The 14,684-nt window shown below is 41.7% G+C and overlaps 1 protein-coding gene across 4 annotated transcripts; it reads right to left on the minus strand.

The window, feature by feature from the left end:
- Positions 1-1,115: 1,115 nt before the first annotated feature.
- On the minus strand, positions 1,116-12,430 carry LOC107767908 (sucrose-phosphatase 1). 4 transcript variants are annotated; one of them, XM_016587022.2, is made up of 9 exons: positions 12,109-12,430; positions 10,066-10,149; positions 9,701-10,000; positions 9,445-9,546; positions 9,091-9,285; positions 8,696-8,986; positions 8,057-8,243; positions 1,621-1,667; positions 1,116-1,545 (listed from the first exon to the last, which is right to left on the minus strand). In XM_016587022.2, the coding sequence occupies exons 1-9, from the start codon at positions 12,205-12,207 to the stop codon at positions 1,450-1,452; spliced, it is 1,401 nt and encodes a 466-aa protein (XP_016442508.1). In that variant the 5' UTR covers positions 12,208-12,430; the 3' UTR covers positions 1,116-1,449.
- Positions 12,431-14,684: the final 2,254 nt, after the last annotated feature.

Raw genomic sequence — 14,684 nt, forward strand, 5'->3', positions numbered from 1 at the left:
GTTGTTGCACAAGCTCATTGAGCTTTATATCCTTGGCAGGCTCCTCATCTCATCGAATCACTTTAGGCATTTTCCATCATATTGTGAAGGCAATCGTCTTCGCTACCAACTGAACGATAATTCATAATCTCAGATGAGTTTGATATGAAGCAACTGAATTAAGAGATCTCGAAAGACCTCAAAGATTCAACTTAAGTTTGAGAAGCCTCTTGCGCGTTGGTAGGAAGTAGAGAGGTTCTGTGAAATTTTCGGAATGAACTATAACATATACTACTATTTATATCCCATTTCTCATGCAATACAACTGGTGTTGACTAAATACTCCATTGTAACTCACTCATCTCACTTGCGCTGCTCTCTGAGTTAGTGTAAATCGGACTCTTTTCACTTCATGCAATTAACATGTGCTTCATCAACTGTAACTAACTGATTTAACTGCCCTCAAATGCATAACAGTTAATCAAAGAAACGCTTGTGAGCTAATTTTAACCCAAGACTTCAGCTGAAATTGGCACCGACTAATTTTGAGCTGCCATTTGGTTTAACACCATTGAGCAAAGAGCATAGTTACAAAAATGAACTTTTAATTTGACGTTATCTTACTTATATGGTTACATGTATATTACTTCCTCTGTTTCAATTTATATGTCTTACTTTCCTTTTCAGTATGCTCCAAAAAGTATGTCACTTTCTATATTTGGTAACCCTTTAATTCAAACAAACTCATTTTATCCCTAAGGGCACTTCCGTATAAGAATGACACGGCATGTTTAAGGCCACAATATTCAAAGAGCATCGTTGGTACGTTATGCACATCTTTAATTTAAGACCACAAGATTCAAAAGTCTTCCTTACTTTCTTAATTTGTGCCTAGTCAAACTAAGACACAAAATAAAACAGAGGGAGTACTAAATTTCATCGACAATTTGCAGTCTATTGCTGTCCTATCCCTGTAGAAAATCCTAAATTTACCTCTGCATGTTTAACAGATGTTAGTGCACTGACGCAAGTGTTTGAATTCAAATTCTGACAGCTCACACAACCTATTAGGTCTTTCCTACTCCCTGTTAGCTATGTGAAAAACAAAATACACAAACGCAAGCTTAAAGAAAGACTTTCTTTTCAAGTAAAAACTTATATTCATGTTGCAATCCAAATTGAAATATCACGATGTACAGAGGCGCTTATTATTTGTGACAATCTCTTAGTTACTTGACAGCTACAATTGTCACAAAAGAATAACACTAATTATTACCTAAATGAGTAGCCATCTTCACAGATTTAGATGGTATTATGGTAATACATTCATCATCAAAGAAGAGTGACAACAAACAGGGTAAGAAACAGAGAGGGCCGCAAACAGAGGTATTTGGGAGGGGGGCCATCGATGCTTATAGGTAAAATATGATGTTGTGCTTATTCAGTCGGGCTGGTAATCTGATGACAATTTTAAAAGAACCAGGTCGCAGAGTCACTTGCTGCTGCTCCCTGCAGCCAAGTCTGATGCACATGTGTCCAAGTGAGCCCATCCGCGACCGTCACATTCTGGAAGCAAAAAGCAAATTATAAACAGGTTTGGCTTGTAAGATACAAGTGAAATGATCCTGTAACAAGTATCACCTTTGAACTTAACAAGACAGTAGTTATGCAACATTGTCGCTCTTCGCCTGCAAGAAACAGCATATTGTAAAAATCAATATTAGAAATAATGTTCCAAACAGGAAGAAGAAGAAGTGGATCAAATAAGTATTAACATTCGTGCAGAAAATAAGTCATTTTCATAATTACTTGAGCTCACCTACCACACTGTTTTAAGACATTTCATTTCTCTAATCACTTGATTAAATATGAATACAGAGGCAATTTTCCTCCAGGAGAATGCTTAAAACAGTGTGGTAGGTGACCGCAAGTACAACATCTAGAGAAGCTTGGCAACTAGGTCGATCAAACATAAGCCATTAAAGACTTGATCAAAGTACTCCAGCTTAATAACCTGAATTCTGAACCAACATCATTACATGCACTCAACCTACAGTGGAATCAAATAGGATAACAGGGTGCCTCTTTGGTTTATAACTTAACTTTTTTCTGGTTTGACCTCCTGGTGGGTGAAAATATCTTCCTAGAGCATCTTAACAAAATTTCAAGTGTCAAAAGCTAAAAAGCACTAGTTCTGTCATGGGCTGCTTTCCAGACATGCCCCATGACCCCTTGGCCGCGCCCCATGGCGGCCTAGCAAGCCTCACAATGCCTAGCGCCATGGTCGGCCCCGTGGTCTTGGCTGCGCCAAGTGACAAGCGCGCATGTGCCTCTGTCGCCCCACCGATGCCTCTCGCCAGCGCCCAAGGGCTGGCTATTGACAACAGCGCCGCGCGCCCTGACAATGCCGCGCGCGCAGATCCTGATGCCTCGCCAGCGCCCAGCTGCAGGCCCATTCCAACAGCGCCTCGCGCACAGACCCTGATGCCAAGCACCAGTGCCCAGCCTCAGGCCAGCACATCAAGTGTCGCGCGCGCCCACAGCAACGCGCGCGCAGACCCTGACCCGCAAGACAAAGATGCTGCCATCGGACTTAGTTTTTCCTTGTAATAATCTAAGTCCTTTTCATTGTAATCATAGGCTAGTTTACATCATTTTCATTTTCAGTGTGCTTCTACAGCTTTATTAGGACTAGTCTTGTAATGTTGGTTTATTTTTTTTAAGCATTATTAAGGGGGACCAAACAATCAAACATTTCAATCAGCATTTTCTGGTGTCTCTCCCCCTCGACACCACATCATTGTAATCATCATTTTCATTCAGCAATAAAATCATCATCATCATTCAAAACCCAATTCTCTCTCAGCTTCCGCAATTGCCCACGACATTGGTTTTCCCGCACGGCACTGACAATCTAGTCTAGCGTGCGGCGAGGACCTCATTGGCGGACAGCAACCACACTGACATCGGTTGCTTAGCCTTACGTTGCCCTTCCAAAGATCATCAGGAAGGCGTTGCGTAACAGTTAGTATCAGAGCCTAGGCTCGACATCGGACGAGGGAAAACATTTGTCATCATCACCATTTCTGACCATGGTGAATCATGGGGAGCGTCTAGCATCCCTAGAAGAGACGGTTGACCGATTACGACCCATCGTAGAAACGGTGCCTGATCAAAGCAACAACCTAGTGCAAAGGTTGGACGACCTGGACCGCCGAATGCGGCAGGCGGAAAATGACATTGCAAACATCAGTCGTGACTCCGACGAGGACCGACAAACGGCAGCCATCGAAACTGCCAATATTCATGGCAAATTTGAGGACCTCCAACAGGAGCGTGCCGACGATTTAGCCCATCAGCAACATGAGGCAGACAGACTAACTGCCATGCAGCAAACCATAAACGACTTGACTGACAAGCTCAACGTTGTCAATGCTGCCTTACAGAGCCTACTTCGAGAAGGCAACCATCACATCAGGGGTGCAGCAGACCTCACCCCCATTCCACAAAAGCTTAAGATACCGGAGCCAAAGCCATACGACGGATCCCGGGATGCTAAAGAAGTGGAAAACTTCATCTTCGACATCGAACAATACTTCGATGCCGTGGGCCATTTGGAGGAATCCAAAAAGGTAGCGACTGCTGCCATGTATCTTCAGGGCGATGCCAAACTTTGGTGGCGGGTCAAATACGAAGCCATCAAGGCCGGTGAAGATACTCTTCAGACATGGGACGAATTGAAGGTAGTCATACGCCTGCAATTCTTTCCCGAAAACGTGGAATACAATGCAAGGAGAAAGCTACGGGACCTCCGCCACACCAAATCAGTGAGGGAGTACGTGCGCGAATTCTCCGCACTCATGCTAAACATACGCGACATGGGGGACAAAGACAAACTCTTCGCATTCATAGAAGGTTTGAAACCTCATGCCCGTATGGAACTACAGTGACAACGGGTAGACACCCTGCCCAAGGCCATTCAAGCTGCAGAATGCCTTGGCGACTATCATTTGGGAACTCAGAACGACAGGCCCCAGCCGTCTGTCCGAGGGGGATCCAACGGGCACCATCCCAGCAATGGTGGCCCAAGCAAAAGTGGGGGAGATCGGAGTGCATCCAAAACTAAGACTCCTCCCTCCAACAGCAACAGTGCTGCATCCATCAACAACAATCAGGGGAGAAAGCCTCCCTCAGAATGCCGTCATTGCGGCGGGGCACATTGAAACAATGAATGCCCAAACATCAAGGTCAATGCTCATCAGACTGTCGAGGATGAGACAGATGCATCAGACACATCAGAAGACAACCAGGTAGGCGCCTTCAATGCAATTGTTGGCTCTATCCCTCATGCCTTAGCGGGGACCAGTGCATGTCCTCCTAAGAAAACATCAGTCCCGATCACCAGGAAAGGGAAAGAAAAGATGGACGAAGGACCTCCTAAGCAAGCGAGGACCCTAATGTTCGTCGAATTGAAAGTGAACGGCAAGCCCCTTCACGCCTTGATAGACACGGGTGCCACCCACAACTACTTGTCATCAACGCAAGTAGAGCGCCTAGGTCTTGTTGTGCAAAAGAGCAAAGGCCGCGTCAAGGCTATCAACTCACCACCCCAGACATTGGGTGGAACAGCTAAAAATGTCCCAGTGAAACTTGGCCCATACAAAGGAAGCATCGACCTGCGCATCGCAATCATAGATGACTTCGACATCATAGTGGGTCTGGAGTTCATGAGGCAGACCAACACCATTCCAGTACCATTTGCCAACATGCTCCTGATGATGGGAGAAAACGGGGCCAAGCCCTGCACCATACCATGCTTTCCCATAAAGATGGCCGCTGAAAACATCTCGGCCATGCAGTTGGAGAAGGTAGTCAACAGACATGAACCTCAGGTTCAGGCTACCCTTCGCAGCAACAATCAGTCATCATGTCATCGGCCTCAAAAGACTGGTGACGCTCATCATCGTGTGAAGACTTGTCAGCCATGCCACAAGGACAAGTCGGATCACTCATCACAGCCGGGACCCTCGCAGCCATTACATGTCCCTCAGAGACCATGGGAAAGTGTTTCCCTCAGATTCATCACGGGATTGCCCCAAGTCGGCAATCTTGCATCCATCATGGTTGTCATAGATCAGTTCTCAAACTATGCAACTTTCATAGCAGCCCCGCAAAACATCTCAGCAGAAGATACAGCTCGACTCTTCTTCTCGCACATTGTCAAACATTGGGGCCTGCCCAAAAACATTGTTAGTAGGCGCGACTCACGCTTCACTAGCAACTTCTGGACCCATCTCTTCAGGTGCTTTGGGTCAACATTGAGTCACAACACAGACATCCATCCACCATCGGATGGCCAGACAGACCGGTTCGATGACATGCTGGAGGAATATCTCCGCAACTTCGCAACCGGATCACAGAAGCATTGGGTGAAGCTCCTGGATGCTGCTCAACTGTGTTTCAATTCTCAAAAGAGTCATCATACAAACAAGAGCCCTTTTGAAATTGTTACCGGACAGCAACCGCTTCTCCCGCAGACGGTGAATGCATCAACCATGCCGAAATCTCCTCGAGCTGCCAACTTCTCGAGCGAATGGGAGCGCAACATGGAGATAGTGCGGAGCTATCTCACCAGGGCCCAAGAGCGGGCAAAAAGGTTCACCGAACAAAAGCGTTGCTTTTCCCAACATCAACCAGGGGATAAAGTAATGCTACGCATCCCAAGGCAGTACTTGTTTGCAGAAAGGACCCATGACCCTCGCCTGCAACAAAAATACATTGGGCCCCTGTCCATTGAAAAACGCATTGGGGAGTCCACATACCAGGTGAAAACTCCATCCTGGTGGAAGATCCATCCAGTCTTCCATGTCAGCCGCATGAAATCATTGCTTCGCTACAACAGCAAGCTCAAACAACAGAGGGGCGCAGACCTCCCATCCAACAACCATCAGAAACATCATCATCATCATCATCATCATCATCATAAGGCTCCGAGGACGGCGCCAACTCAGGTGGGGGAGAATGTCATGGGCTGCTTTCCAGACATGCCCCATGACCCCTTGGCCGCGCCCCATGGCGGCCTAGCAAGCCTCACAATGCCTAGCGCCATGGTCGGCCCCGTGGTCTTGGCTTGCGCCAAGTGACAAGCGCGCATGTGCCTCTGTCGCCCCACCGATGCCTCTCGCCAGCGCCCAAGGGCTGGCTATTGACAACAGCGCCGCGCGCCCTGACAATGCCGCGCGCGCAGATCCTGATGCCTCGCCAGCGCCCAGCTGCAGGCCCATTCCAACAGCGCCTCGCGCACAGACCCTGATGCCAAGCACCAGTGCCCAGCCTCAGGCCAGCACATCAAGTGTCGCGCGCGCCCACAGCAACGCGCGCGCAGACCCGCAAGACAAAGATGCTGCCATCGGACTTAGTTTTTCCTTGTAATAATCTAAGTCCTTTTCATTGTAATCATAGGCTAGTTTACATCATTTTCATTTTCAGTGTGCTTCTACAGCTTTATTAGGACTAGTCTTGTAATGTTGGTTTATTTTTTTTAAGCATTATTAAGGGGGACCAAACAATCAAACATTTCAATCAGCATTTTCTGGTGTCTCTCCCCCTCGACACCACATCATTGTAATCATCATTTTCATTCAGCAATAAAATCAACATCATCATTCAAAACCCAATTCTCTCTCAGCTTCCGCAATTGCCCACGACATTGGTTTTCCCGCACGGCACTGACAATCTAGTCTAGCGTGCGGCGAGGACCTCATTGGCGGACAGCAACCACACTGACATCGGTTGCTTAGCCTTACGTTGCCCTTCCAAAGATCATCAGGAAGGCGTTGCGTAACAGTTAGTATCAGAGCCTAGGCTCGACATCGGACGAGGGAAAACATTTGCCATCATCACCATTTCTGACCATGGTGAATCATGGGGAGCGTCTAGCATCCCTAGAAGAGACGGTTGACCGATTACGACCCATCGTAGAAACGGTGCCTCTTTGGTTTATAACTTAACTTTTTTCTGGTTTGACCTCCTGGTGGGTGAAAATATCTTCCTAGAGCATCTTAACAAAATTTCAAGTGTCAAAAGCTAAAAAGCACTAGTTCACATGGTGTGCACCATAATCTGAAAAATGGAGGCTCAAATACTAATATCAAAATGCTTCCACTGCAAAGTAGCTCAAATATGGAAAAGGTTAGACACCTCAATCATCTAACTATTTGCTGCAAATTTAAATGTTCATTCTGTATTTTTACTATACCAGCCATCTATTTCGTATTTCGTATTCTGTATTTCATATCTCTTATATTGCTGTTATTTTATTATGTATTTTTATGGTACTAATATATCGGCTCCTGTTGCTTTTTTGAGCCGAGGGTCTCCTGGAAACAGCCTCTCTACCCTTCGGGGTAGGGGTAAGGTCTGCGTACATATTACCCTCCTCAGACCCCACCTGTGGGATTATACTGGGTCGTTGTTGTTGTTGTTGTTGTTAAATGTTCATTCTGAGGCTTATTTGGCACTGATGCTATAAAAGTGCATGATACAGACTATGGTAAGTGCACAAAACATCTTTTTGGACAAGGCACAGAATCAGTGTACATATAGTAGAGTATAGTGGTGGTTGCAGGGCTGTCTATCTGTGCAGAGTTTTGTGTGAGAATACGGGAGCCAGGGAAGAGTTTGGTAGAAAGAGCCATTCTTTTATTGGTTAGATATAATTAGCTTGAGGCATCAAAAAGTTCCAAAACAGGGCTAGTCTCTGCTGCTGAAAGTGCAACCCCAATTGTAGTGCATCTTCAGCTGCAGTTAATTAATACACCTCCTTTACAGAATCACAATAATCAAACATCACTCATAGAAAGAGAGGCAGGTCTAATGAAACAGTGCTTGAGCCACACATGATATGAGCACATAAAGGAAGGGTTAAAGAGAATTTTCTGAATGCGGTCACAGACAATTGCAGCCAAAGCCGTGTAGGGGAAAGCTTCAGCTGGACTGTATAAAATCAAGTCAAATGAGACACGAGAAATGAAGCAAGAAAAATAAAAGGCCATCTAATGAGGCAAAAGACACTTACCACAAAGCTCCCATTTCTTGAAACTCACTAACCATGAATCTGAACCAACCTGTGTAGGTAACACTAGATCAACCCAAATACGAAATTGTTTACCCTGTTTGTCACCGTGACAAGTTCTCAATGTATTTATGCAGTCCTCAAGATATTTCTCAACTCCAGATGGGTGCACAAAAGTACCAGATGGTCTCTGCAGCAACAAAAGAGTTAGCAAATTCAGATTGTCGTAAAAGAAAAGGCATTAGCGAATAACCAAAACTCAGGTTCAACCCACCCACAGCCTCTACCCCTTCCCAACTGACTCAATCGAATAACAAGAAAAAAATGAAGGAAAGAGAGAGAAAGGAAATGAAGAGCATAGGATACTGGAAACTCATAAGTTTTGTCACTTTATAGTCATATAAGCAAAGGAAAATTAACAGTTTTTTTTCTCTATATGGCAGCAGGAGAGGCTGTTAGCAGTGTTGAAATTAAGATCTAGGTAGAATCTATATTTGGAAAGCACACCAGAAAGATAAGAAAAAAGAAAAAAAATGAAAAGAAAAGAAGCTCGCATCCATCTATAATTCTCAAAGATAGAATTACCACAATCATTCGACAGAAGACAACAATACCAAAATAGGTATAGGGTACTTAACATACACAAACTGCTTTCAGGTTTGACAAGTGAAGGTCAGAATTCTCAATTTCTCCACGCCTCCATTTCTCGAAAAACAAGTAAAATTTGACGACTTCATAAGCAGGAACAAAATTCTCCATCTTGCAGTCTGACATATCTGTAACATCTCTAGGAGAGGTATTTGGTCCCAGGTTGAAATGCCCAATTGCTTGTATTATACCCGCGGCACATCTCTCTGTTGCATGAATTACTTTTGGACTATCTTTTGCATTTGCAGCACGCCATTGTAATAACTCCTCCTGTGCATTCGCTACCTGCAGAGTGAGACTAGATTTTTAGAGCAATTCTGAACTCAAAATATAAGCAATAAATCATAAGATCACAAAATATAAATCGGAGAAGTAGCTAAACTACAGACCATCACACCATAAACATCTGGGATACTGAAAAGCTCAGCATCATTTCCAGAGTCACCACAGGCAAGCGTGTTGTTTGGTAACTTGCCCTCACTCTTTAATTTCTTAAGCAAATATGCAAGTGCTTGTCCTTTGCCAGCACCTTGTGGCAAAATGTCCAAATCCATCCCTCCGCTATAAATTATTTTGACATCCAACTGATGGTAAATAAAGAAATATTAAAATCGGAATAAACAGATATGAAACATTATCAAAAATTCTGCTCACTCCAGCACGACAACAGGTACATGCACCGATTTTACTTTTAAGGGACATCATATTGTGCCATAATCTAGAAGTGTAAAGTGGCATCATACCCCACGTTCTTCCAAGCGCTTGGAAAGAGTTCCCGTTATATCTTGAGCCTTGTCTTTCTGAACATAGAAACTGACCTTGTGTGGTCGCTGCTCTGTTTCTGACTGAAGGGTGAAAAGAAGTTGATATATGAGACATCAATTACGATAACTATATCCAGCATACAAACTGATTTTACACCGAAAGTGTTTGCAATTCTGGTATCAAAATTTAAACTTCGTGAAGCAATATATAAAATGACGCAAACATAAGTTGTACCTGAAGGGTGAGTTCAGGAAATTTGCTTGTCTCCTCTGTCACTATTTTCCGATCCCACTTATCATTTAAAAATGCTTCCCAACCATCATCTGGCTCCATAGAGTTACCATAAGTTATTTCAGTCCCCACAGACATAATGGTAATATCTGGGGTTAGCATGGGCTTCTCTTTTCTCAACTCCTTGTAAAGGGTAGGTGATCTCCCAGTTGAGAACACTAACAAGGAGTTTTCACGATAATTGGCCTCCCATAAAGCATTAAACCTAAGCAGAGAAAGGTTCTCAGGATCATGATGATCAACCTGTAATGAAAGCCTCACATAAGTTACAGCAGCATAAGGAGGAAAGGCGAACTACAACAACCCACCATGGTATGGTCAAGATCTGAGACTATCATGAGACGTGCAGCACTGGTTAGCCGATCCATGATTGATCTAAAATTAACTTCAGTCTGAAACAAGAGAAAGAAGCAGGAGAAGAAAAGTGAGTAAACTTTTCATGAAGAAGTATTACGGAAGTTGCCTATCCTCTGGAATGCACATCCATACACAAAACTAAGAGAAACTAAAAGTAAGCATTATTATATTCTATTTTCTAGGCTAGAAGACACAGATTGCCTTGAAGTCCTAGTTTCTATCATCTTTCAACTATCATTGAAAGTAAGCAAGAGAAAGCTCTTCTCAACAAGAAATATGCCTATAGCAGGCCAGAAGCAAATAGCAGCTAACTCTTTCGTAATGTAGCCCAATAATTTCTTTGTCTCCTCGTCACATCATGTCATAATCAATTAATGATTTTCAAAAACCCCATTGGAGCTTTTGGTTAGCTATAGGAGTAGGTAGGATCAAATCACAGCCAGATTATACTTAAAGGACGAGGAAGGGACAGTGATGAGGAGATTTTAGCTATCCATATGAAAACAAAATTACCATGAGTATCATAGACTAACTAGTCCATGAAACCACACGCTGGACTAATTAGGCCAGTCCCACTTAAATACATCACTTATCTCAAAACCAAACAACACTATAGACTCAAGGTGCCTGGAGCAAGTAATTGCCCTTAGTAAACAGAATTTGTGCATGTTTTGCATCAAATTACGTTCCACATGCAAAGACGGCAATTAACAAGTGAATAGGAGAAAGAGAAGTAACGAAGCATTCATGTGGAGCACATTGCCTCAGCTTTCAACCATCAATTACTAAGGTCATCTGAACATGAAATTTTCCTTTCTGTTTAATCTTCTTGCATATAATGATCTGTTAAGCTAGAAGCATGAATGAAATGGGGAATTAAGAGAAAGAAACTTGAAGGTCCCAAACCAAGCAATGTCTAGAAGATCTCTTGCCAGAGTTGAGTTTGAACAAATATAAAGTGCAGCTAAATCTTTGGACATAGAATAGAACGAATCATGAATAAACATTCCACTAATGTTAAACACTTTGAAATATCAATTTTGACCACTATTTTTTGGATAAATCATATTCATTCATATATCAATCTTGATCGCTTAAAATGCAGGAAGTTGTCTGTGTATCTTTTTTTTTTTTTTGGATAAGGAAGTTGTCTATGTATCATATCATCCACTTTAACATATAAAGCTTGACAAGAGCATTTTAATTTGGAAAATGCTAAACCTGATTAGCTTTCAATTTGATAAAGGAATGACTAAGAAAAACAACTTCTACAGTCAAGCTTGACCGAACAAATATGTTGAGCAGTTAGGATAACTTGGGTTTGTGACACTCGCAGTTAAGAGTTTCGGCCAATATATCACGCTGTTTTGGAGTTCTATTGACAGCTGAATGACAGGCCAGCTTCATCGACTGGACTGAACAAAAGCTGATCAAACTTTAAGCTAACCCAAATCACAATAGCAAGCTCAGGTATCAAGGCATAAAAAAATTATTTAACTTTCCGCTCATTACAAAATAAAGATACAAATCAAAATTAAGATGAAATCTGCTGGAGCAAACTTGAATTTGGCAAAGGGGCTAGGAATACTTCTAGAACTATCACTACATTCTAAAGACATTTTTCTTTAACTATATTCTGAACTTAAAATAAATGAATTCACTTATAATTCCAGCGATTTCAGCAATTAAAGAAAATTAGTTAAATTTTCCTAATAAAAGCACCAGAGAAACAGAAAATCCTTACAATCTACAAGTAGAAAGATCTAAAAATGCCAAATCAGCCCAGGTTCATTTCAATCACCCAAATCTCAACAGACAAAAGCTAATGTATATCAGAACTGATTCATTACAAAAATCGCAGCACACCCAATAAAATTTCAGATATACAGATGAATGGGCGAATATACATAAAAAATCTTCCCCAGAAAAAAGCTTACTAACAAATAAAAACAATTATACACACACACACTTCTAGAGAGAGAAGGACGGGTTACCTGAAAAGAGGTGAAAGAAGAGAGTTTGGGAGTGGGAGTGGAGCAGCAACGTGAACATGGGAAACCAGAAAAACTAAATCTTAGCGTAAGTGAAGGCATAGACTAAATTAGAGGACAGTTATTTGCGTTTTCCACTTCTGTCTGTGGATCCAATTCCTTTGGCGCTTCTTTTGTAAAAGGCAAGCAACCTCCCAAAAGGGATTCCAGAGTGAAATCCTTCTGATTTATTTTAATTTAACTTTAATTGGCAAAAGTAGAACTTAAATTGTTATGTAATTTATATAAAATCCTATTAAGCATTGAAGCTGCTTTGACTTTTGATAGTCGGGCCATATAATGTTTTACCTTTTTTTAAAAAGGTATTCTACAATCTAAATGTTTAAGTTGAAAAATGATTAAACTGAAAAGTGCCAAGTAATTGGATTATCAAATTACATAATTTTGACCATAAAACTCGTATTGGTGTAATTAATGTGGCAATCTATCTAACTTAACAAAGTAGTTACACATGATTATAGACCAAAATATAGTAAAAGTAAAACACATTTGTCTATTGTTAAAAAGTAGCAAGACCAAATCGTGCTTATGAATTTTTATTTTTTTTCAAACTTTGCATTTTATTCATGTTCAAAAAGATTATATTGGAGTTGAGGTAGTAATCAAAAAAACCTAACTACCTCCCTACTAACTTTTGAAAGATAGCATAAACTATCTTTGATACAAATGAAGATGAGGTAAATGCATTGGAGAGAGGATACATTGGCATCAACCATGAGTATCCATTCCATACAAAAGAACCTCCAAAAGGACTAATCCTACTAATTTACAAATCATATTGGGATCAAGGTGGCTCGAAGGTGATGTTGGATTTTATTTTTTTTTATAGATCTGCGAAAAACATGCCATCTCCATCTATCCATATCCAAAATACCTCTAACATGAGTAGGCAGCTCTGCAAAGGAGTCATACGTCAGGAATTGAGTTGCATTGTGACTTATAGCCTGTTTGGCCAAGCTACAAAAATCGACTTATTTTGAAAAGTGCTTTTCTCAAAAATACTTTTGGTGAGAAGCAGTTTGTGTTTGGCTAATTAGTTTGAAAAGCACTTCTGAGCAGCAATTAGTGTTTGGTCAAGCTTTAAAAAACTGCTTCTAAATGTATTTTCTCAAAAGTGCTTCTCAAAAAAGAAATTTTGGAGAGAAACTATTTTTTTCTGCTTCTCCAAAACTGCTTCTGGTTCTCCTCAAAAACACTTTTTTTTCCGTCCAGGAGCTTGGCCAAACACCTCAATTTTTGGCCGAAAGTCTTTTGGCCAAAAAAAACATTTTTGGCCGAAAGTCTTTTGGCCAAAAAAAAGCATTTTTGGCCAAAAAGAAGCTTGGCCAAACTTGCTATTAGTGAGGCCAATTTGTCTGCCACCTAATTACCTTCCCTATAACAATAATTAAGCGTGACTTTGGGTTGATTCATGATCTCTTTGAGCTCTTGAACTTCTGTAGCTATCCTCCAAGGGGTGGTGTTAAGACCATTCACACAGTGCACCAATAGCTTAGAGTCACTTTATGCCTTAACGCACTGATAACGGACGTGACGACCAGGACGCGAACGCGATCACTACTGCCCTCCATGCTCCGTGAATGCAAGAGCCTCATCGCGAACGCAAAGGGAAAATCTATAACCACCCAAACACTTCCCGGTCGCAACACTCCCTCCGCGATCGCGATGAATACCATAACACCAAACATCAGCAACTGCAAACATGAGTAAAATGGTTCGAAACTCATCTGAAACACATCTGAGGCCCCCGGACCCCGTCCAATTACTCGAACCAATACCAAAACATAATACGGAGCTACTCGAGGCCTCAAATCACACAAAATAATATCAAAAATAATAAATTACACAGCACTTCAAGCTTAATGAAGTAATCTAAATTTCTGAATTCCAAACTTATGCCGAACATGCCTAAACCACGCAAAATGATCTCAAATTTTACACACAATTCATAAATCATCATACGAACCTATTCCAATTCTCGGAGTCTCAAACGGATATCAATAACTACAACGTCACCTATGGGTCAAACTTATGAACTTCTAAACCTTCAAACTTCCAACTTTTGCCAATTAGAGCCAAATAAACTTAGTAACCTCTAAATCCAAATCCGGACATACATCTAAATTCAAAAGCACCGTTCAGAACTATCAAAACTCCGATTCGAGGTCAAATATATAAAAGACAAACTTGATTAATACTTGTAACTTAAGCTTCTAAACTAGGAACTAAGTGTTCCAAATCACTCCGAAATTATTCCGGAACCGAACCAACCATGCATGCAAGTCGTAATACATCATATGATATACTATTCAAGACCTCAAACCATCGAACAAAATATCAATGCTCGAAACGACCGGTCGGGTCGTTATATCCACTACCTTCAATTTACTACGAGAAAAAATTTCTATACCTACAAATAATAGTATCTCTTACATTGTGATGGCGTGTGAAAAGTATTCTAGGGTGCAAAAAAAATAAGGGTGTATTTGTGCAAAAAAAAAAGAGTTTTGAAAAAAGTA

The sequence above is a fragment of the Nicotiana tabacum genome, chromosome 22 (genome assembly GCF_000715075.1).
Source record: "Nicotiana tabacum cultivar K326 chromosome 22, ASM71507v2, whole genome shotgun sequence".
NCBI lineage: Eukaryota > Viridiplantae > Streptophyta > Magnoliopsida > Solanales > Solanaceae > Nicotiana > Nicotiana tabacum.

Excerpts from the sequence above, each read along its gene's own strand:
- LOC107767908 (XM_016587022.2), bottom strand. The coding sequence starts at position 12,207 with ATGCCTTCACTTACGCTAAGATTTAGTTTTTCTGGTTTCCCATGTTCA. Across the intron at positions 9,286-9,444 it reads AGCGCTTGGAAGAACGTGGG|TTGGATGTCAAAATAATTTA; the intron begins GTATGATGCCAC and ends ATTTACCATCAG. Across the intron at positions 8,987-9,090 it reads CAGATGTTTATGGTGTGATG|GTAGCGAATGCACAGGAGGA; the intron begins GTCTGTAGTTTA and ends CTCACTCTGCAG.